Below are 24176 nucleotides of genomic sequence, written 5' to 3'. Positions count from 1 at the left end.
TGGAATTTTTCCTCAATAATTTACCTTTTTAAAAACCTTCTATTTTGGAAGTTTAAAGATTTTACCGAATATTTACACAGAATATTCCTATTAACTTAGAAACATTTAGTCAATTTTAAACTTGCACTGCTACCAAAGTTTGGTTGGGGTTATGCATATTTTAAGTGAATAATCCCAACTGCCAAAGTTATTAAGGAGAATAAAGAAGTTCAATAATTTCATTTCAAGGTAAAAATGCACTGATCTACTTTATGTATGTACATGTGATTCCTGGAGAAATTATGGAAACACAGATGGCTCCAGAGATTCCCTCCTGGGTGACATCCTTTCTCGATACTCTGCAAAAATCCCTTCTCTTTACCTTCCCAAGTGAGTAAGTATACGGCTCTAAATTAAATACTGGAAGAAAGTAAGGTCAAATAAGGAAGCAGAAAGACTGTGGTAGGAATATCTAATGTACAAATCAGAGAACTCAGTCAGTGCTGCCTCTATCCTGTACTGACTGACTAGATTTCATGAACGTGGAAGAGAAGCAACTATCTTGGTCATATCAGTACTTACTAAAGATTTTCTGTTGTCTCAAAATTCCAAAAAACTAAAGCCTTTTTCAAATTAACTACTGTGTACTCAGTTTTCTCCTCACCCATAGAAGTGGAGTTAAGTTGCTAACACTAACATTCATTCCTGTCAGAATTCATTTTCTTAGTTCTGGCTTATTTCTATTTATAATCCTCCCACCTCTCAAAAATACATAGTTCAACCTTCAATGAAACCTTAAAGATCTCTAATTTTAAATAGTTGACTAACTAACATTCTGGGTTTTTACCCTTTAAGAAGCAAACTTTTAAAAAGAACTTTAATCCTTGTTAGTCACATTTTCTTTTAGATTGTATTTGCTTATTTGAAAGGGAGAGAAAGATAGCAATGGGGGGGAGGGGGGAACGGGGCACAGGGAGAGGGAGAAGTAGGCTCCCCCCTAAGCGGGGCAGGGGGACGGGCACGAAGCAGGAGCCTGGATCCCAGGATCATGACCTGAGCAGAAGGCAGGAAGGCAGAGGCTTTACCAAATGAGCCACCCAGGTGCCAGTTGTTACACATTTATTTGCAAAACTCTGATACTCAAATTATAAAGAATTCTGAACTATTTATTAAAGGAAACATAATTACCTCCAGATTTTTCACTAATCCAAAAATGAATTCCCAACAATTGTGAAATTAGGAGAGTTTATTACTACTTAATAACTTTTGCATCCATATAATTGACATTTCAAACTAATAATCAGAAAATCTGAGCTGAGGGAGGCAAGAAGGGATTACAAATCTTAAAAAAGGGAAAATGAGAAACTGGAAATAAAAATACTTAGGGATTAGAACATGTCAAGCGGACAGTGCACAGAACAAGAATCCAAAAAAGAAGTGAAGAATATATTCACCTTTCAAACACTATTTTCACTTAAACTTTTTGAGTCACCTACCTCAAGTACATTTTTAGTTTACAGATAAAAAATTTAACTTAGACATGAACTCCTAAGCTACATACAATTTCAGAATTGAAATTTCAATTTCAGAAAACTCTTCCTTTTCTGTAGTCAAATGAGGTTCCTCCAATAATTTTTCATGGATCCAAATTTTTTTTTTTGGCTGAAAAGTACTTCAGATAATATGTACTCCATTTTTTTCATGTGAAAGATGAGAAACGGTAAGTCCAGAGAAGATAAAGCTGTGATTTATCCAGTATCACAGGGCAAGTCAGATTCCTAAGTTCTAGGTTGGTGTTTTCCACACCATACTGCCTGCCTCAAAATTATGTGCTCGGGTGTATTAAATACAAAAGTCTGAGACACCATGTCTGAGAAACATAGTCTGGTTTGGGAGACAAACTTAGCCCACATGAAGTAACTAGAAATGATGGAAATAATATAAAAAAAAGAGTAGATAATATTTTTAAAAGCTTAATAAAGTCTCTAAAAGCTGTTAGTGAATGTGCAGGAAAGAGGAGTATGAGAAAATAATCAGGGCACGGGTACTTGTGGAAGGCTTCTTTTTAAAAAGTATGCAAAGTGTCATCATGTTTATAAAATATTCCAGAAAATGGACTCTGTCCTAATAAGCAGCTGGAGAGTATCAACCATTTCCTATCAAGCTACAACTCAGGTTATTTTAAGCTCTAAATCAGAACTTTTTTTCCTACTGTCCTAAAAGAGTATGACGTCTTGAAAAGATGGTAAGTAGGAAATGAAGATGAGGTAGGGAGAATACAATTCTGCATAGCAGAGGAAAAATAAAGTCAGTTGGTGAGAATGAGGAGTTTTTTCTAATAAAATAATACTACGAATAGAGTACTGACAGAACTACTACCCTAGGATGGCCCTAAGAATCAAAAGATTAAAGAATCAATTGGAATAAACTCCAAGAATGAAGTTCAATAGACAGTAATATTCACACATACAGCTATTTTTCAAGGAAACTAAAAAACAGAAAAATGGTTTTTAAAAGTAAATATATCAGCTTCAGAAAAAAAAGAAACACTAGCAGATTTTCCTGTTTGTCACTGTTCAGAAAACTTAAAGAGAACAGTAAGTTCCAAAGGATATTTATTGAGTCTCACACTTTCTCTTCTCTAATGTTACTAGTTTTAAAAATAATCAGCTACTCAATTTACTCTTCTGTTGTATTGGGCACCTTTTGCTTAATATTTCATAGTAAGATCATCTTAGCTGATTTCAAACTGTATCCTTAAATTCTTATGGGAGCCAGGAAAAACAAAACAAAGCAAAACAAAACCAAAACCTGCCAAAATATTTAGAGGTTTTGTCATTTTTAAACAGCCAAAAAAAAAAAGTACGTAACAAAATAAAGACCACCCCTAGTTAGTATAAGCTACTAATAAAACATAAGAAATTAGTCTAATCTCTACTTATTAAAATAGGATTTTTTTTCTTGCCAATAGGAATGGGTACTTTCTTACAAACGCTTTTACTGAAACTTATTTTAAGTGTAACCACACAAAGAGCTGTCTTTAAACCTTTCCTGAGTGCCTTTAAGGAAATCATGAAAAATTTAGAGCAAACAGTGGAGGAAAAAAAACCAGAAGAAACATTACCAACAAGTCAACTTTCTTGCTTTAGTATTTTTCTTTAAAAAAAAAAAAAAGGAAGGGGTTTTCAAAAAAAGAAAATATAAACCACAAGAGAGAAAAAAGGGGAAAAAAGCACTATAAAAATACATCATTCTTAGAAAGACAGGAAAGCTAACAGCTTACTCCATTTTCTTTTTCTTTAATGAATGACTGCAAGAATTAAGACAAAACTTAAAAGCACCATGTTCATCCATGAATACAAATATCAAGAAAAAAAAGGCAACTAATGGTTAAGGTTTAAGAATGTTCTATTTTGAGTTCTCAACAGCAAAAAAGAAAATGGATTAAGTTCTTTGTTAATACAAATTAAATACAGCTGCCACATATAATCCATAGGAGAGTATAAGAAAGCAGAGAAGAATAAAAACACTAAAGGACAGAATTTTACTAAGGCAAATTACAGTATAATTAGCCATGTTAATAGCTTACATACTTAAGAATAATAGCAACAGAAAGGCAAAAAAGGAAGAGGAAATGTGAACAAGAAAGGTGCTGATTTAGAGACTTCCCAAATTAATATTGTGAAATATACCTTTGAGGGAAATCCACGTTTTCGGCTATATTTCCTATTAGGCCTCAGTTCCCTGTCATTCTGAGGAGGTCTGTCACCTTTCCCTTTTGGACTTGTGGTAACGTCAATGTCTGAAACCTGTTCTTGTGAAGCTGAATTCCCTAGTTTGTCCTCAATGCACGGCCGAATTCTCAGACTAAAAGATGCCTCCTTTATTAAATAGTGTAGCATATTAATTTCTTAATACAAACTCCTGTTTAATATACAAGCCAGCCTTGTGAATAAATACAAAAAATTTACCAGTCCATCTCTTTAAAAATCAATCCACCCTCCCCCAAGTGGCAATAAACTTAAGACTTTTAAATTTCTGTAGACTAGACTAACGCTTACTATAATCAAGTATCATATCATATCCTAGGCAATTGCCAAACTATACAACTGGAGCACATTCTAACATTTATTCTGCTGTTATTATCAACTTTCATTATATCATTTTATGTTATGAAAAAAATTCTCATCACAATGAACACTATATATGCTAGTATACAAATCAAAATAATCAACTATACCATTTCCCACCCCTCCCCAACAGAATTCCTTTACCCACATTCCCAATTCCTCTATTTCTGCTGGAATGAAATGTGAGGAAAAAAATTATTCCCAGCACCCCTGTAAACAGAAAAACAATTTCCCCACAACAGAATCTATTTTCAACAGTTGTTTGGATCAAGCCCTGCGAATATCTATCTCCTGGTGAAAATAATGTAGGAAAAAAATTCAAATTTCCTCTTCAAATTAGGAAGGGCAGGGAAGAGAAAGAGGCAGGTAAGAAACTATGCAGGTCAACATTGAATGGAAACAAACCCTCAAATTTCTCATGCTGAATGGTATTTCGGAACATCTCTCAGAAACAAAAGATGGACATACATGGTTATCATTTCATAAGGAAAAGCTTTACTGACAACAAATTTTCAAGTTTACTAATGCATGGCTATAGATGCACCTGCTAAAATAAAAATGCTTAAAAGCACACTAGTTCTGAAGCACACTACCTTCTATGAACTAAGTTTATTTTACAAAGTTTTCCTCAAAGTTCTGTGAATTCCTGATTATTCTTCCAAAAGACAGTATTTTGATAAATTTCATTTTGTAGAGTTAGAAATTTTATTTTTATCACCATGATTAAATCACAATGTAAATGATACCCTGTCCCAATTTCATCTTGATGTTTCAGTCATCTGGTTTTGCTACAGTTCAAAGCTAGCCCGAGGTATTAAAAAGTCCTAGCAGCCTTCAAATGAGTCCTCAATAGCAAAAGAACTTGAAGATTTTTCCAAGACACAATATACTTAGTAATGATATTTTGTACTCCTAGCTTTTATACTCATGATGAATTTTAACTTTCCAATGCTTCGTAAAATGAGAAAAGCTGTGCTTAATGAAACCAACAGAAAAACTGTGTTTCTGCAAGCAGATCACAAATTGTAGTTTTAAATCAACCATGTAAGTGTTTGCTAGTAAGTAAAACTTTTGTACTCCTGTGTTTTGAAATAATATATACAGCATTAACAATTTGAGGGTTTCTTCCCTGAAACATACTTTTCATTAAGGAATGCCTATAAAAAATATCATCTTGAAAAATGGGGGGAAAGTTTAAATCTTCATTTCCAGCACTTTTAATTACCAAAAAGCCGCTTACCGTGGTATCTGAAGCCTCAGACTGCACATCTATGTTTAGCGATGTGCTCTCAGCTACAGAACCAGATCCCACAGCTGAATCTATAGTCCGAACATCCTCCTCCTCATTTTCTCTAGCCTGAAATATTTTAGTAGTATAAATCATACAACTATTAAAAAGGGCAATAAAATGTTATAATGGATGGCACGATTTTTTGAAAATACATTAACTCCTCTGGGGTGGAATCAGAATGTCATCGGTATATGCACACTAATATACCACAAAAATAAATCAACACATTATTGAAAAGGTCCAAAACTTACAAGGATTTTTTGGAGAAATTTCATATATGACTTTTCTTGTTCTTTAAGGTGATCTATTAGATGAGTAAGGCGCTCAACATTAGCAGATCTTTCATTTTTCTCTACAAGATCTTCCCGCATGGAACTAGCTTTAGTAATATAATCACGAATCTGAACAAGCCTGCTTACAATCTGCATAAAAAAATTTGGAAAAAAAAGCATGAAAATAAACCATATGTAAAACTGAGCATAATGCATTCCATAGTAACACTTCTACATATTTTTTATTTCAAATATAGTACCTAAAGATATGTCTACGTTTATCATTAGAATTCACACATGCAGAAGATCTGAATTAAATTTATAATTTAACCAAAACATAACTGGCAATACTAACAACCCCAATTACTATGAATATAAGAATTTCAATTACCCAAATTTACATTACCCAAAACATTTTACTTACAGAACTGCATGCCTTTAAACTACTATTTATGCAAATTTTTTCTAATGTTTATATATTATTTCCTTCTAAGTAAAAGTATTAGACTTTTTAAAGTACTTTTCAAAAAGAATTATAGAACCATTTAAAAAAATTATTACAACCTACTAATCACAACATTTCAAACTCCTCTTTACTAAAAAATTAGCACACAGCATTTGGCAGGTAAACAGAAGCCTTAATTTACAATATGCCATTTCTACAATCATTTTGGATAAAAAGAAATTTATACTATATTTAATGAATCGGAGATTAATGAGGTAAGTCTAGAAGTACTTAGCTAAAATTCCTATATGCATAACCCAATAAAACTTTCTTAACCTTAATATTTCTATTTTGAAGCTCATAAAAGCAAAGAACAAAACAAACATTTTTCACCTGGCTGCTTTCCATTGCAGGCTCTCCTCTTCCATCTTCTTCAGAGACTTGACAGTTTTGCAAAAGGTCATTACTTAAAGCAGAGGCGAACAACTCTTTACATTGTGCTGAACCAACCATTTCTCTCTTTGGAGGACTTAGAGCAGCATCTTTGCTCTTGTTAGTATTAATCTGCATAGGCAAAAAGTTGAAGGGCTTTCGGTTTTCACTAAGCTGACGTTTGTTGTTAGCAGCTGTTGCTCTACCTTGAGAATCACTTCCAATGCTTCTCTACATATGAAAAAGAAGCCAAATGCCACAAATATTAATTTTTCAATAATTAAAAAAAAATTTCAACGTTCTTCATCAGCTTTACCATCAGATATTAAGTCAGGAAGTATACATAAATAGCTCTGTCCATAAGATTCAAAAATGATTCAAATCTACAAAAAAATCTTCTGCTAAAATATCAAAATTTGATCAACTCGTCCTATTCCTCATTTTGTCTAACATAATCAACTGATTGAATCTGAGCAAGATCAGTCTAAATGATGTACCAGGACGACAAACCCTATCTATAACTCACATTCCTAATCATACTTGTTCACCGAATTTTGTATGGGCTTTGGATCCAATGAGTAGATCTTAATTAATATAAATATCAGCATTAAGATGTGTCCAGATGAAACCCTGCCTGAAAAGTGCTCAGCTCAGTGTCGGATATATAGTAAATGTTCAGTAATTGTAACTAGATGACTAAATGACATGTGATCACCACCACCACCGTATCAGACTTGAATATACTTTTATGCAAATTTGGTAAACTGTTTCTCTCTCTAAAGCACAGATGTGACAATAAAGCATCTGTTAAGAGTTCATTATCATTTCCATTTACTTTTAGTTCCAAATTTTATTTCAGTGATTATAATACCATCCGCAGTCTTATTTTAAACTTGAGGTAATCCAGAACACCCCACACTTAGCCAATGATAAATATTCTAAACCGGATCTCCCTTTTGCTTAATAGCAACCTTATTCAGTTACTAACATGTAAAATTTAGTTCCATGACGAAATGATTTATATTAGTCATAGAGTATTAGTAATAAAGCTACAAAAGACCTGACCTTAGCAAGTTTAGAAAGTTTTTGCCCTCCAAAGAACATAATACCACCACCAATTAAAATTCTTTCCATATACACAGAAAGTAAGAAAAAGGAAATAAAGAGCTTACTTTTCATTCTTAAAACAACTATTTAATCCATTCTAAGTATTTCCCATAGTTATAACTTGATTTTTTAAAATAATTTCACAAACCTGATCTAAATCACTGAAGTTTATTCGCTGTTTAAGTTTCTCTAATTCTGCCTGCTCTGGAACAGACATCTGAGTCACATATCTGCTATGTGGAAACGAATGTGGAGTCTTTGTTCTTCGCCTTCCAACTCCTGGTGATGACTCCGGAGAAATATCATTAGTTACCCTTTTATCACTTTCGACACCAAGCTTTTTCTTATTCTTTTCTGATGATTTATTTGCTTTCTTCTGTTGGCCACCCCAATCCTTTAAAAAAGTAAGGGCAAAAGTTAATCTGGCCTCTATCAAACTAGGAAAGTAATTTGATATGCTTAAAAATTTTTAGTGAGTCTTAAAGTTAAAAATGACAAAACGTCTTTTGCATAAACATACAACCTTAAAGACAATTACTTACTTCTACTAATGTGTTCCCCTCCAACCATTACATCTAGTTCTAAATTTCATAGACAGTCCTTCAGAAAATAGATTACTTTCCTCTCATAGATCTTTAACAAACATAAATGCCAAACTCCAACCTAGAGTCAGTCTGAATATTTTCAAGAGCATTTTAAAAATTGGTTCCCTACTATTTATAAATTGGATAGTGAAACAAATTATAGATACCTTTACTGGCCTCCTTTAAAATCAATGTATGTAAGACACATCCCGAATCAACCTGGATTCTAAGATAATTATTGTTATCTGAAGAAATGCTCACTGTGTGACCCTAGGCAATTTACTTAACTTCCCACAGTCTCAGTTTCCTAATCTCTATGATAGTGTCACCTTTAAAACATGATTAAAGATAACATTCATAAAGCATCTGGCACAGTGCCTAACATATAGTAAGCAATAAACATAATTATTCTTACTTTTCACAGGCAATAATATATTACATAATAAGACCTGACATGAAATGACAAAAATGATTCATGTTTTAATGGGAGAACATTTTTATTTACTTAGTTATATCCACATAACCTAAGTCATTCAACAAAAAAGGCTATAAATTCCTACCTTATTCAAACTGGAAAAATCATTTAGTTTTACTATAGTAAAACCTTTTGGGATATTTCCTCATTTATAACACGACTCCCTTCTCTACAATCTGTTCCTCCACCCCAATCCTTGTATGGGTCTTCTTGCCAACCTGTTGTTCTACTTGCCCTACCCCTTCCTGGCCATAACTGATTGGAAAAGAGATGCATATCTAATCCAAACAGGGATAATTGTACTTTAAAATTTCAAATTGGAACTAAAAGATAACTAGTCAGTACATAATTGTAGCGATAACTGAAAACTTTAGAATGAAGGGTCAGCCATAGTACACCACATGAACCAGAGAAGAGAGAAAGCTGGTCTGCGAAAAGAAAGTTGTGTTAAGCAAAGGCACGCAGAAGCAGAGAGTCAGGGCAGTGAAAAAGCAATTCTTGACAATCTGCTAGTTCCTTTTTCTAGTCCCTTCCTAAAACCCACCTATAGTATTTTGATTTAACTTGTTTTCCATAAAACATCTTTATACACTTACAATAAATCTTTTTGGCTTAAGCTAACTCAGGTTGGCATCTATTACCTGCAAACAAAAGCATCTTCAACTAACATAACAAACAGCCCAGGGATTTAATGTCTTGGCCAGCAACAAAACCATGTGCTTACAAAGAATCTCAGTGAGTTTGATTTGGCTAAGTCAAGGGAAAGTTTCATTTTATCATTAGTAATTAATGATACACCATCAATAATAAGTTATCATACCATATTGTTGAGTCGGTCATCAACACCCTCATTGCTCCAATTTGGTAAATCCTGATCATTCACGCCTTCTTCAAAAGGACCTCCTCCTGTGGCCATCCTGGTTTTACCAATTAATTTTCTGCAAAACAAGTGAAAACATTTTAACACATAAAAACAAACTCTTAATGATTTTTAAATCATTCCATGAAGCTTAGTGACATAAAAGAAATCTCAGAAAAGTTGATTTTATGAAATAAAAAGAGGTAGTGTCAACCACACATTATAGACAAACTGATTCAGCAGCCATACAGATATTACAATAAATAGGAGTTAAGGAGCTAGAGTGACGGGAAAGGGAAGGAAAACTTCAAAATATCCACTATGTGTACTGGCCTACATCCTTTCAGTTCACTTTATTTAATTAGTTGAACACAGTCCTAAAAGGTAAAGGAGTGATAGGAAAAAGTTATTAATGGCTAGAACCAAAACCACTCTTAGGAAAAAAAACCAATATTCCCAAAGACCTGAGAATTTGTTTGGTGTCAAAGTTTCAAAGAGGTTGGAACTGCTCTGGATGCAGAAAAGTTTGGTTTTAACAGGAATGTAGTGTTAAGCAAGGTAGAGAGAAGACAGAGAAAGAGGCAGGCCTAGGTCAGGGAATGGGCAATAAAAGCCAAAAATACAGTGGCCTGAAACATTTAAAAAGAGTGATGCCTATTGCTTTACTTTAAATTATATTGCTGCTACCTCAGAGTTTTCCCTAAATCTCGACTAGTCTACCAAAGTCACAAATTCTCCCTACTAAAATAAAAAACTTGGGATTTTTGTGAATATCCAGAGAAGTACTGAATTTCATACCCAGGTCAAAGAGATGAGTAAAGAAAGAGCAATAGTTCTTTGAAGCAGACGTTCAGAAACAGAGATGATCAACAGAAAATGAGATTTCTACATAACCTTGTGGAGGACTCTGGCTTTCTACAGGGTGTGGAACTACGCAAGCTGGAGAAGGACTGAGTGAAAGAGATGGGCAGATAATTTTATCTAGAATTGAAAGGGCAGAGAAAACCATTAGACAGGAGGGTTATAATAGGTTCCTGATTTTACAAATAACTCTAACACTCAAAGAAGTCAGATAATTTCTCCAAGGTCACTCAGCTAAAAATGGCAAAAAGGAATACATATCCAAGTTGCTTTGACTGTAAGATCCCAACTTATCCCATTCACTAGAGCAAAAAATTAAAAGCATTATCATCCATGACAAAGTAATCTCACAGATGTTTTAATGCTAGAATATCTACTAGAATAATATATTAATAGATCACAAAGAGGTTAAATTTTATCACTCAAAGAAATGGTGATAAAATTCAACACTTAATTTGAAAAGAATCTTAGTGGCGCCTGGGTGACTAGTTCAGTTGCCTATCAGCTTTCGGCTCAGGTTGCAATCCTGGAGTCCCAGGATCAAGCCCTGCATCAGGCCTCCTGCTGAGAGAGGGTTTGCTTCTCCCTCTGCCCCTCATCCCACTCATGTTCTCTCTCTCTTTCATTCTCTTGGTCTCTCTCACAAATAAGTAAAATCTTTGAAAAAAAAAAAAAAGAAAGAAAAAAATCTTTTTTTTTTTTAAGTATCTACTGTTTTGTTTTTTTTTTTTTTTAAGATTTTATTTATTTATTTGACAGAGAGAGATCACAAGTAGGCAGAGAGGCAGGCAGAGAGAGAGAGGGAAGCAGGCACCCTGCTGAGCAGAGAGCCAGATGCGGGACTCGACCCCAGGACCCTGAGATCATGACCTGAGCCGAAGGCAGCGGCTTAATCCACTGAGCCACCCAGGCGCCCCCAAAAAAGAAAAAAATCTTAAAAAGTACAAATACACTGATGGTTCCTTACAGTTATATGTACTATTATACTATTTTTTTTTTCAGTGAGCACGTATTATTTTAATAATTTTCTAAGGAGTTGAAAGAAGTATATACTTTAAACCAATAGCCAACAATATTAAAATAAGAAATAAAGGGATGCCTGGGTGGCTCAGTGGCTTAAGCCTCTACCTTCAGCTCAGGTCATGATCCCAGCGTCCTGGGATAGAGTCCCTCAGCAGGGAGCCTGCTTCTCCTTCTGCCTCTGCCTGCCACTCTGTCTGCCTGTGCTCACTCTGACAAATAAATAAAATCTTTAAAAAAATAAAAAATAAAATAAGAAATGAAGGACATCCCTATTAAAGATCAAAACAAAAATGTAACATACCAGTTATTTAGCATTGTTTTTAAAGTCCTGCAAAATGGAAAAACATGAAACATAAATATTAACACTAAGAAGACAAAAGGTGGTATTCTTCAAATATGCATTAAAAAACATAAAGAACTTCAAAATATCACCAAAAACCACACAGAAAATATACTGGAGAAAAATTATGCCCTTGTAGTTGTGACCAAAAAAAGAAAACATCTAGGAATAATGCAAATTTTGCCCTAAATTATGAAGCACCGGTAGACTATAAAACAATGTAAGAGAAAATTTACAAAGTAGAAAAACAAACTATCTTCCCTGATGGAAAGACAAATTTTATAAACACACCATTTTTTTCTAAATATAGACTTAATGAATTCCCAGTGGAGTTCTTCTTAGAATCTGACAAAACAAGTCAGTACAAAAAATTTAAATATATGAAAAATAAAAGCAAAAGTAGCAATAGAGGTTGGGAAAGTAGAAAACTAGTCCCAAGAGATATTCACTCATACTGAGTACCTATATGACTAGATTAGTATAAGCCAATTACCCCTTGCAAAATCCGAAAATACACCCAATTAGAAAAATATAATGAAGAAAATTAATCACAGCTAACAACTATTTTGTTTACTATATACCAGCACCATGCTAAATATTTTATAAACATTCTATCATTTAATCCTCATAAAAATAACATGATATAGGATGATGTAGGATTATTCACTTGATGGGACAATTTGCTACCAATTTTGAAAAATTTTATTTAGGAATTTAATAGTATTTCTCAACTAGAATCCTTCATCTCAAATACAGAACACAGAAAAATGATCTGAGTAATACTTTTTTTAATTCTCCCAAGAATGGTACATACCCAGTACCATTCCAGACACAGAAGAATTTATTCACAGTAAACAATAGATGCCTTAGAGCTTAATTCTCTCCCAATTGAAAAAGGCCATCTTATACCGTAACACCAAGATAGTAAGTAGATTAAAAATAGATCGGGAAGATTAAAAAAAAAAATCAAACAGAAAGTCAAGAAAACAGGATGGGCTCTAAAAATGAAGATCCTACAAATATGGAATGCAAAAATAAAAGAGAAAAAGTGTAACAGATTGTATTCACATAAAATAAAATCCCAAGTTTATAGAGAATAAATAGTAAATGACAAACCAGGGGGAAAATCTGAAAGAAATATGAAGCATACAGTGAATATCTTTATAAAGAATGGGGAAAAACAAGAAAAATAAAAACACTAAAAATAAAACAATAAAAGTCAGTATAAACAGGTAACTTAAAAAGAAGTCAGTAAACATAAAATGCTAAAAATATTAACAATAAAGTTCAGCAGCAAATTAAAATGAGGGACTATTAAATTTGCTGAATTTCCTAATCCTGATGACAGCTAAAGGAAACTGGAACTCTCAGTCACTATCTTGAGAGCTAAACTTGTATAACCTTTCTAGAAAGCATTTTGGCAATATTGTATCAAGAACTAAAACTGAGTTTTGACCCAGTAATTCTACCTCTCCAGAGCTAATGTAAGAAAATAAACTTAAATATGGGAGAGGGAACTATAATGCAGAAAACAGTTTATTATGCTATAATTGTGATAAATTGTAAACTGAATGTTAAACCATAGGCTGGATGCTATTAGGAAACAATACCCTTCAAAACAATGAAGGCTGAACGATACTGCCTGTGTTTATAATATCATAGAGTATAAAAGACGAAAAAAGCAATATGCAAAATTGCATACAGATTAGAAAAAACTAAGAATATATACTAAAGTGCTTGCATGAAAGCAACTGTTGGTTGTGGAGGAAGGAATGTGATCATTTTCCCTGTCTTCTCATATATTTTCAGCAATACTTTGCACTGTTTTTTACACTAGAAATATATTTTAGAACTTACAAAATAACTAATACTCATAGAGAGGTATGTCCAATGAGCTGAAATGACATTTAGATGAATCATTTAGCACCTATTTCCTAGATGTACCAATATAATTTATAATACTAAATAATGGGCACTCCAAAAACTACATATGCAGTAGAGGCAACACCATCTTCAAAAGTACTAGAAGCCAACCGTAAAACATAAATTAGCATGGAAACTTAATAAGGTATTCAAGTAAAAACTCTTACATACCGATTTTTTTCCTAAAATAGTGTATGCTATGATTTCTATTAGTAGAGTAATAAAACTTAGAGATAAATTAAAAATATATTTGGAGATATGACATTTTATATTTTATCTTTATATTATGATAAACTCCCCCTAAAATGAAGAGCTAATTCATTCCCCATAAAATGAAATAGGTTCTTCTAAGAACCCATTTATAGGCTATATGACTTCAAACACTATTAAGGTTAAGTTTTTAAAACAATTCAAAAACCAAATATTAAAATTAGTTTGGGAAAAATTGGTCAAATTTTTTTTAAATCTTTTTAAAGACCACTTACTATATAAAGTCTACTGAATTTACAAAATAAACAACTTTGTCTATAGTTATATTGTGATGAGATAAACACCCATGAGGGTAGATTAATAATAATGATGCTAAATGTGTTTAAAAGACACACTCCTATACAAGTATTATTATGAAGCTTAAGAAATAATGTCATGTAAATCAATTTTCAACATCATAACAGCTGATTTATCTAAGAGGGTTAAAAATCTCCCTATATAAAATGTAGATAATATAGGCATTATTTTCCTCTTCTTCATGCCAATCTCTTTACCCACCTCCAAGTCATCATTAGAAATAGGTGCCTGCCTTCTAAATTGTTTTGTAGACACATTGTTATTATTCATATAATTTTTATCATTATTTTAAACTATTATATGAGAAGAATTCTAATAATAAAATACTAGGTATGTGGACAAGAAGACCAATCAAGTAGGCTTCCAATAGTGGAATCGATAGGGCTTGGTGACTATTATGACATGGAAGATGAAAGATGAGGCAGTGAGAAAGCTGTTCAAGGATGAGTCCTACGTTTCGAGCTTGAACAACTGGGTTTATGGTGATACATTCACAGTGACTGGAAAACGAACAGATTTTTGTTGAGAGAGGATTAATTTGGTTTTAGCAATGCTGGGTCTGAGGTGAAATCTAGGCTGCAGAGAGATTTGCAAATCATCTGCTCAGAAAAGTACTCAAAATGGCGCAGAAGGCACCGGGAGAAGAGGAAGAGATCAAGACTGAGCCTGGAGGGACACGGATATTTAAGAGACAGGAAAAGAACACTGAAGAAGGTAGAAAGACAGGAGAGAAACCAGGAGAGTGTGCTAGAAAAGGTGCAAGTGTGTAAAGGTGGAGGATATCAGTAAGAATGCCAGATGTTATTCCGTCACATAATACTAAGAAGTGCCCACTTGGATTTAGCAACAAGAAGGTTACTGATGACCCTGGTACTAGCAATTACAGCAGGGTGGGGAGGATCAATCCCATAACTAGAATGCTTTTACTGATAGGAAGAGGCAAAAATAAAAGAAGTCATGAGGTAATTTTTTCAAGGAATTAGTCTATGAAGGGAAGAAGACAGAGATAGGCATGGAGGAAGTTTTGTTAAAAGCATGTTTAAAATTTTTTGACCAAGAGCTAGTAGAGGAAGATACTGAAGATGCAGAAAAGAAAGGAGATAGTGTATGGTCTCTGAAAAAGCGGTAGCAACTGGGACCCAGGGTGTTAAGAAAAATCACTAACTTTAGGTAGAGGAACACCTCTTTCTTTGAACAAAGGGGAAGGATGGAAGTAGATGGAGGCTAATGACATCTATTCATAGGAGGCTGAGGGAGACTGTAAGTGATGCGAAGCGGAAAGGACTGATCCTAAAATGTGAGGGTTAGACAGCAGTGTCTGAGAGATGAGGAGAGTAAAGGAGAATGATTATGGGCAGCACTGAGGATTCAGGTGAGAGCTAGAGAACATCCACAGATATCAGTTATCTGCAATGTGAATTTTTTTTCCCAGCAGTGCTCATCAGCCCTGGTAGAATATTCCACTGAATCCATCCAAGGTGGGAGATTATGGCAGGCAGGTTATTAGAAATACAATAAAATGGAAAAGCTGAAGCCACTGGAAAACAAACAGCACAAGTCATGGATGACTGTATGGGAATAACAGGGATAAAAGTAAAATTTTTCTACTTTAAACGAGCACTTCTATGATCTACTAAACTAAGCTGAAACTAATTAAAAGTTTCATATAGCTATTTTCGACAGCCCTATCTGGCTCCCTTACCTTGCAAAGATACAAAATGCAAAAGTACTACAGCAATTTATAAACTTTCTGTGACTGATCTTTTTGAAGAAAACCCTGTCATAGGACTCTTACTACAGAGAAGTATTTATATGTATATAAAATTACAATATTGTCACAGAAATACCTATGATTGACCCAAGGTTAATCTTTGAAATAAAAATATAAAGAAAAATTAATCAAGTTAAGAAAAAAACAGTATTTTTCTAAAATCTTTAAATTCAGATATTATCTCTGAAATGGCATTAAATTACTCCTAACCATCCCTGGAAATGCCATCCTGACAACTGTAAATGAAGGTTTTAGAAATATTCAACCTAATAAAATAATGTAGGAAGTAGTTTTTTTCTAAGTATTTACTTAGGGTCGCAAAATAACCAACGGTGGTACTTTATATATCTGTACAAGTTTTCTAAAGGCTGCACTGTTTACGGTATTTCTCTTACTAATTATAAAAATACCTGGTACACTGTTTTGAAAGTCTTCATACAGTGTTCAAATGTACTAAGCACTTCTAATGGAAACTGAGAAGAAAATGCATAAGTATCTGGTTTAATGTGTTGTTTAGTCAGTTTCATTTGAGGAACTTCTCAATTTCTTCTCTGTACTTAAGATAGTCAAGTACCTAAAAAAAAAAAAAAATTTTTTTCACAAAGGATTTTTCCCATAGCGCTTTCAATTTGAGACTTTCTAAAAATTTCAAAATTTTTTTAGAACTTAAGATATCTCTAATTACCCTCTTCAAAGGAAAAAAAAAAAACTGTTAAGACATTGGTGGGAGGGGGATAAAAAGACTGCAACAAAACATAACCCTCTATCTAAACCAACAAAAATTTTATTAGACCTATGTACCAACTATTGCATTAGGTCTATCTCACAATACAGTTATTCTGTGCAGAGCATTTCATATCAACAAAATATGCCCTTGCTCAGAAGTGAGAACACTGAGGTCAATTAAATTCTGCTCGCTAAGACACCCTCCCTAAAATTTATATTCAAAACCTATTGCTTTCTTGTCATGGGTTACATGTAACACCCAAATAAATCTGTAGGCCCTACTGCCACCAGCAACTTGGAATCTCAGTCTTTGCTGCCAGTCCCATACTCACTGCTACCATCTCTTCCTATCACTCCCTTCCACTGGGTCATTACAAACCTCCTGTACATCCTCCATCTGTTCCCCAATATGCCTCCTACTTCTTCAAGTTCAATAACATCCGAAATCCCTCTAAAAGCACTATTTCCTTAGCAATCCTTTCCAAAAGGGGCACTACTCTTCCTAATGCCCCAGATTCATGAGGAAAGGATCACATTTACAGGCCATTCTTATTTAACTAATGCTTAACCTTCCTCTTCTGAACAAATTTGTCATCAAAAATATCATTCTCCATACCGTGGGCACCACTTCCTACCATCTTCCCTAAAACAAGTCTTGTACTTTTCTTGGTAATAACTGGCTCATGGTTTCACCCTCCACATCATTCCCTACTTTCCTAATTTTTCTAAGACTGTGAATTGAGATCCAACATCCCTCTCATCTTCCCTATTCCAATACATTTCACTCTGGACTGGTAATTTGTTCAAGATCCTGAAGTTCTGAAATCCCTTCTTCTGATCATAAGTCCTTGCCTTCTCCTTCTCTCACTTGGGTCATTCCTGCTAAACCTGCTCTTGACCCTGCTGCAAACTTCAGTTTGGTCATTCTTCTTTCCAGGAATCCATTAATCCCCTGCTTCCTTACTCAACCCCAACACAACCCAAGTAAGTCATTCCAAAAATCCCTTGCAAGCATCCTTGACTTCCTCCCCTATTTGTCCATTCTACCAATTCAATTCTGGTTAACCCCACTACCTGCTCTCTTTGAATCTATTCACAAACTGTTAAAGGATAGAGAAATAATTATAAAATGTGATTGGCTATGTTCACTATTAAGGTATATTATACTGTACACACACAAACACACACTTTCAAAACATAGGTTTACTCCATGAGATAAGACACCTTGTCTGTTTTGTTATTGCCATATCTCTAGTACTTTATAGTCATTAAGTCACCCACTGTAGGTACTGAATTAAATCTGTAAGATGAATGTATTACTATGTACTTTGCTGGCTTCCAAATAAATTCCCTAGTGCAGTTATTCCAAACGCTTTCTATTTTTCCCAAGTGTCAAATACACTTGTCTCCTTTACAAATGGCCAAATTCTTTAATGAGAAAATCAAGATCTTCTAAAGTGAGTTAAAAGAATTTTCCCTCTATCTTTATTCCCTCTCATCTATCCTCCCTCACGTTTAAACTATTTTATAACTGGTTTTATAATTCTTTTTATTTTACTAAATGCCGGCTATATCACTCTAGTGTTAAGAACTCTAATACACACTCACATTTGACCTTCCCTGAGTTTGATTTTTCTTATCCTATTATTCTTCCAATTAAAAAAAAATACTGAAAAGTATAAAAAAGACATAAATCAACTGCCAATTTTCTCATGATAGCTGGCTTAGATCATTCGGGAATTAAGGACTTACCTGCTTTCCTGGAAAGCAAGCAACCCACTGAAAATGCATTGTCTTAAGATTTTAACAGCGGAATTAAATTCAGACTCTGACACTTTTCTTAAAAAAACCAATGACTTCTAAAATGCTTTTTAACAAGCATCCTCATCCTTTAGTCATTTAATTTCTAATTTCTAATTTCTTTGTCCTTAGCAAATAATTATTTAACTTTCCCTCAATAAACTTTCATTGACTTTTTTTTGCTGGTCAGATTTGACAATGCACTATGGATATAAACTAATGTTTACCTTTAGGCACCTAAGGGAAAAAAAAAGCACAACTCAGTCAACAGTATATGCAATAAGCTCAAAAAGTAGAGAAATTTGTGCATAAAAATTTTGAAAAACCAATTAAGAGAAAAGTTGCAGAAAATGACTTAAGATTAAATAGATTTGGAGAGGCAAACCCAGTAGCTGTTACAGGACAAATTCAAATTCAAATGGGCTGAAGAAATCCTGTGAAGAAAAAGACATTTCAAAAGGCATTGTTTAAATTATTTGGTATTTAATAATTAGGAATGACATGGCTCTTTTCTAGCAAAAGTATGAAAGCAGAACAAAGTGGCATGCCAAAAGGCAAGGCACACAGGGCAGCAAACTGAGAAGGTCTGTTTACTAGAGTGGGCCCTCAACCACACACTGATATGTTGATAGCAGTCTCCATTGAAAAGTCTTCCAACTACAATAGGAAGAACAATAACACAGGGGTGCCTGGATGGCTCAGCTGGTTAAGCATTTGCCTTCAGCTCAGGTCATGATCTCAGGGTCCTAGGATCAAGCCCCACATCCGGCTCTTGCTTGGTAGAGATAGGGAGCCTGCTTCTCCCTCTCCCTCTGCCTGCCACTCCCCCTGCTTGTACTCTGTCTCTCCCTGTCAGATAAATAAATAGAATCCTTAAAAAAAAAAAAAAAGCCACCCCATAAACAGCAATAACATATATAATGATGACAAATTACCTGTTTAAAAACTAGTTTTACAGCTCAGAAACGGCTCCTTTCCTGCTGCACACTTCAAAGTTGTTGCCTGCTTGTGATTAAAAACAACAAAAACACTTCAGTGAATTCTTTGCTTACACTATGAAGTATAGAATAACAAATATTTTATATATATATATATATATATACACACACATGACCTAAAATGTTTAGAAAAATGAACAAAAAAGGAAATATCCAACTTACACTATTTTAGACTGGTTACTTTAATCCTTTTGGAAAACAATGTGATATACTTAAATGTTTAAATCCTCCAAACTTGTAAGATTCTACCAAACAACATGATCCGTTAATATAGCTACTTCGGTAGGTAATAAAAATCATTAATCCCAATTACCATGTAAAGATTCATGCCGAAGTTTACTGCTCATATTGTCATTAACTTTCTGCCACTCAAACTATTCAAAAACTTTGTATATTCAATGATTAAAAAAATTTTTTTCTTTACTTGAAAGCTAACTACTTAAAAAAAAAAAACTTGTCACTATATACAGACAAGGTTTACCTTCAGTTCAAAAACCCAGTATTATAATGGTTTCCAGGACTCGCACCAAGAAGGTAAGAGGCAAAGAAAAGAGCAGGTGCACCCGAAGCTCTACAACACCCACTCCAGTAACCAGAGAATACCAGGAGGCGGAGTCTGGAAAGCAGTTATGGGGCGGGGGTGACAGGGGCGCCCAGAAAGCCCGGTTCTTCCAGCGCCAAAATACGATCCCTCACTCATACCGCACAGAACGCAAACCTCAAACCGGTCAAAAAAGAAAAAGAAAAAAGAAGGAAAAAAATCGATCGAACAAGGCGAAATCCTCAGGAATGGGCCCCAGGATGAAAAAAGTTTGGATGACCCGCCCCCTTAAGAGGGCCTACCATCCAATCCCCAAACACCAGTTTCTGCAAAGCAAGCAATGTTTCCCTAATTCCACTTGGCATTTAGTTTTCCCCATCTTAGGCCCTTTCTTACTGGACCTACAGTAGGACACGGAGAAGCTGAGCAATGGGAGGGGGGAGAGAAGAGCTGTTAAATTATCATTCCTCTCCCAAGTATAAACCACCTCTTCTCCAAAGTCAGGAACGCCCTCCCCGACCCCCCCGCCCACCCGCGCCCCCGCGCCGGCCTTTCAGCTCTAAGAATACCCGAGACAGCAAAAATCCGCTGCTCACAGCCCAACGCAAAAGTCGCGTCGCTCCTCACCCGGCCTTCACCTAAAATTCTGGACACCGAGAGCGCCACAGAATGGAATTTGAGAGGGGGTGGGAGCGGGCGCAGTCACGTACACTAAGGCCACTAAGGCCCCGTGCTATGGAGAACTAGAGCCAGCCCCATCCCTGGCAACCAAACCACAGCCCCCGCTCCACTCCCAACACTTGCAAGGGGCATTCCCCTGAAGGGCCCGAAACGCAGGGCGGCTTCCTCCTCGGGGCCAGAAAACGGGGGGGGGGGGGGGGGCAACAAGGGAGTTCTGCAGTCGCTAACGCGTCCCTAAATGCTCACCCGGAGACTGCGTCCTTCGTCCCGAGGTAAGGGGCGGACTGTCTGCCTAGGGGACCCGAAGCTGGCAACAAGAAGACCCAGAAGCCCAGGGAGAGGCGTGGGCCCGAGGCCAGGCCCGATAGGGTCAAGTGTCCCAAAGCCGTTGCTCTCTCGCCCCTGCGCCGCGCTGCCCTCGGTTGCCAAGGGCTGGGGACGCGCAGCATTACCTGTAAACGAAAAAGCCGCTCCTGCCAAGGGTGGAGTAGCGGTCAGGCCCTACGATCCGCCACCGGCAGCGGTCCTCCCTTAGAGACTGCAGCTGGGAGCGCCCACAAGTTCCCTGGCTGCCTAGGGCCCAATGGCCGCCTTCTCTACCTTAGCTACTCGGCGCCAACCGCCGCAGCCACCGCCATCTTAGGATCTCATTGTGGTGGGAGAAGAGGGCGGGGGGGACTGCAGAGGGGGCGACGCGGCGTGAGACTGCGCCGTCTCCTCGGCAACGGCCGCGCGGGGGCGAGAACTCGCCGGGGCCGGAGCCGCAGTGCGATCAACGCTCTAGACTGGAGTCATGTGACCGCCGGAGTCTGTGGTGTCACTTCGGGCCCTTTTGCCTGGATCCGCTAACACAAACGAACAACCGGAGACTGCATATCCCAGAATGCCAATTCGACCCTGGTTTATAAGCGTCCGTCCGTCGGTCAGGAGAGGGTTAACCGCAAATCCCGGCTTGCCGTGAACATCGCGGCACTCCTCTGCGAGCTGGTGGCTCTGGGCCTGTGCGGAAGTACCTTGAGCTTCCTCTTTAGCTGGAAAAACTGCGGAGAGTCATTCTGGTTTGCTGGGCGGCTGTCAGCTCCAGACCCTGCGGGGGGCCGGGAGTTGGGGGGAGAAAGACCTAAGTCGCTCCTCTGGTTCTTGCCCACCCGCATCCGGAATTAGGAAGAGATGGAATTAGAAGGGTTTTTACCATCTCCTCGTGATGTTACACGGTGAAGATTAATCATGGGAAGTTAATTGGCTAAACCAATTAACCATATAGTCAGTGGGAGAATTCTAAATGTTAATAATGAACACCACCACCTTGGATTAATGTCCTACTTTTCCCTTGGAGGAACCAGACGATTTTAATCAAAATTTAGTATAGGGAAATTTCTCTTTTAAAACTAGTCTCTGAATTCTGTTTTGATTTATGCTCCCATCTCAGCAGAAGCTCTATCAAGGATGGTAAATTGACAGGTTCTCTCTTAGTTTAAAAAAAAAAAATTCAAGTGAGTGAATTCTAAGATCTAATTGGCTTTGTTTGACTATTCATGAATTGAGCAGCATTCCAACCAACAAATAGAAAGGAGATCCTTGGAGCTGTAGAAAGGGCAATGTTTTTAAAGTCAGGAAGGGGTTGGAAAAAGGAAATAATTAGCAAAGAATGCGTTGTTTCTGGCAAAGTTGCCTTCCTAAGTAGAAAGGAAAGCCCTGCCAGATGGATTACTGACCTACTGATAACCAAGTCCGGGGTGACTAGTTAAAGGTTATATTACTGGGGTGTTGAAACTGCAGTTGGCTTAGGTATTAAGCCTTAGTTGGCTGAGGTGAGGTTTAGCACACGTGACTCCATTTGGGGCCTGCTGTTTCCTTGTTAACACTCCTAACACACTAGGAGAAAAAAGTGATCATGACTTTCAAGGCCTTTAGTGTGCCTCCCTGAAAAGTTAAAGCACCTTCAATTTTACTTGAATGCAGGGGCATTCTATTTTTAGGCAGTTTGTGAGATGAGTTTGTTTTAAACAAAAGAAGAGTAGAGTGAATAAAGGACATTTAGGTTCCAACAACAAATTGTTCTCAATCACCAACAGATATTGTTCAAAAAACCAAGTAAAAGAATCCTATCTCAATACATAATTCAGGTAAATAAAACTCTTGCTGAAACTATTTTCAGTCTTATTGCAATGATACATTTTTGAGTACATTCTGTGTATCTAACGTTGGTAATTACTCGGTAACAAAAACATTCCCTGCCCTTGAAGGATTCATCTCACCCTCTCATTCCCTACCCCTCCTCCATTTTCCCTTGAAGGGCTGATATTTTAGTGAACAATGGAGAAATAGAATGTGATGTAAATAAATTCTGTTTTGTAAGAAAACAAAGTGCAGAGTGCTCCAGGCCCCATTCTAATTCCACCACTCCATAGCTCTAAAATTTTGGTCAAGTTTCTTAACTTTTCTGTCTCAGTTGTCCCATCTACAAAATGAAGGGGAGAGAATCCTAATATTGCCACCCTTGTGGGAATTTTTTTTTTTCAAGTAGTATTTATTTTGAAGAAGGCACAAGCTAAGCATTGTATCTGTTGTGATTTTCTTAATTCTCCCAACTCTCCTGAAGAGATTGATCCTGCATTTGTTCCATTTTAGAAACCAAAGTTAAATAAATCATCAAAATTCTGACAGCTCCAAGTGGTAGAGCCCATGTAAAACAGGTCTACTGAACTTGTTGGAGGGATTTTTGGATTAAATAAGAGAATGAGTGGGAAAAATTACTAGCATATGGGAAGGCTCCAAAATATTAGCTGTCTTTATTATCATCACCATAGTCATCATTTTGTTTATGTATATATGTATATATATATAATTTTCAAATATGTAGAGGCTGTTGTCATTCAAACAAATGATTCAAAAGCATTACTTGATATGGTCTTTATGCTTTTTAAATTTATGACCTCTAAAAAATGTCAATACTATTATGTCTGTTTAGTAGGGGGAGGAGTCTGAGATATTTTTACATTAAAAAAAGATCCTCAAACTCAAATATGAGCATTATTGATCTAAAGCAAAAGGCAAAGAATAAAAACCTGAAAAAGTATAAAATTATTCCAGATCTCCAAAACCTTAATGTCTAATTCAGAGAATAAACCTTAAGCAAACAAATCCATTTAGTATCAGTAATGTATGAATATGGCAAATAAATGATACAGACAGTAAGTGCTTTAGGAATTCAGAGAAAGAATATTGATATATTGCCTCAAAAATATAGTTCCAGTTTCTGCATGGAATGAAATTAGGGGCAACAGTCTAGTGGAAATGTAGATGGGGATCGAGTGGTCTCTCAGAGACATATGTTGAAACTACCTCTCAGTTTCCTACATTTAAAAACA

At 36.0% G+C, this 24176-nt stretch overlaps 1 protein-coding gene across 43 annotated transcripts in view; it reads right to left on the bottom strand.

The window, feature by feature from the left end:
• Window positions 1–21620, bottom strand: part of PCM1 (pericentriolar material 1) — an 84429-nt gene extending 62809 nt beyond the window's left edge. For 6 of the 43 annotated variants that reach the window (XM_047716540.1, XM_047716570.1, XM_047716587.1 and 3 more), the window contains exons 1-7: window positions 21258–21613; window positions 19521–19587; window positions 16470–16633; window positions 9536–9653; window positions 7805–8050; window positions 6511–6780; window positions 5652–5822 (exon numbers count right to left, since the gene is read on the bottom strand). In XM_047716540.1, coding sequence (XP_047572496.1) covers window positions 5652–5822; window positions 6511–6780; window positions 7805–8050; window positions 9536–9631 — 783 coding nt within the window. In that variant the 5' untranslated portion in view covers window positions 9632–9653; window positions 16470–16633; window positions 19521–19587; window positions 21258–21613. Of the gene's footprint in view, window positions 1–3671; window positions 3861–5349; window positions 5467–5651; window positions 5823–6510; window positions 6781–7804; window positions 8051–9535; window positions 9654–16469; window positions 16634–19520; window positions 19598–21051; window positions 21182–21257 lie in introns of those variants that run through there. The other 37 variants (XM_047716494.1, XM_047716537.1, XM_047716497.1 and 34 more) reach the window with 19 other exon arrangements.
• Window positions 21621–24176: the final 2556 nt, after the last annotated feature.

Source organism: Lutra lutra, chromosome 2 (genome assembly GCF_902655055.1).
Source record: "Lutra lutra chromosome 2, mLutLut1.2, whole genome shotgun sequence".
Lineage (NCBI taxonomy): Eukaryota > Metazoa > Chordata > Mammalia > Carnivora > Mustelidae > Lutra > Lutra lutra.
The sequence above is the reverse complement of the archived record's forward strand: the minus strand, read 5'-3'. Positions and strand labels throughout refer to the sequence as shown.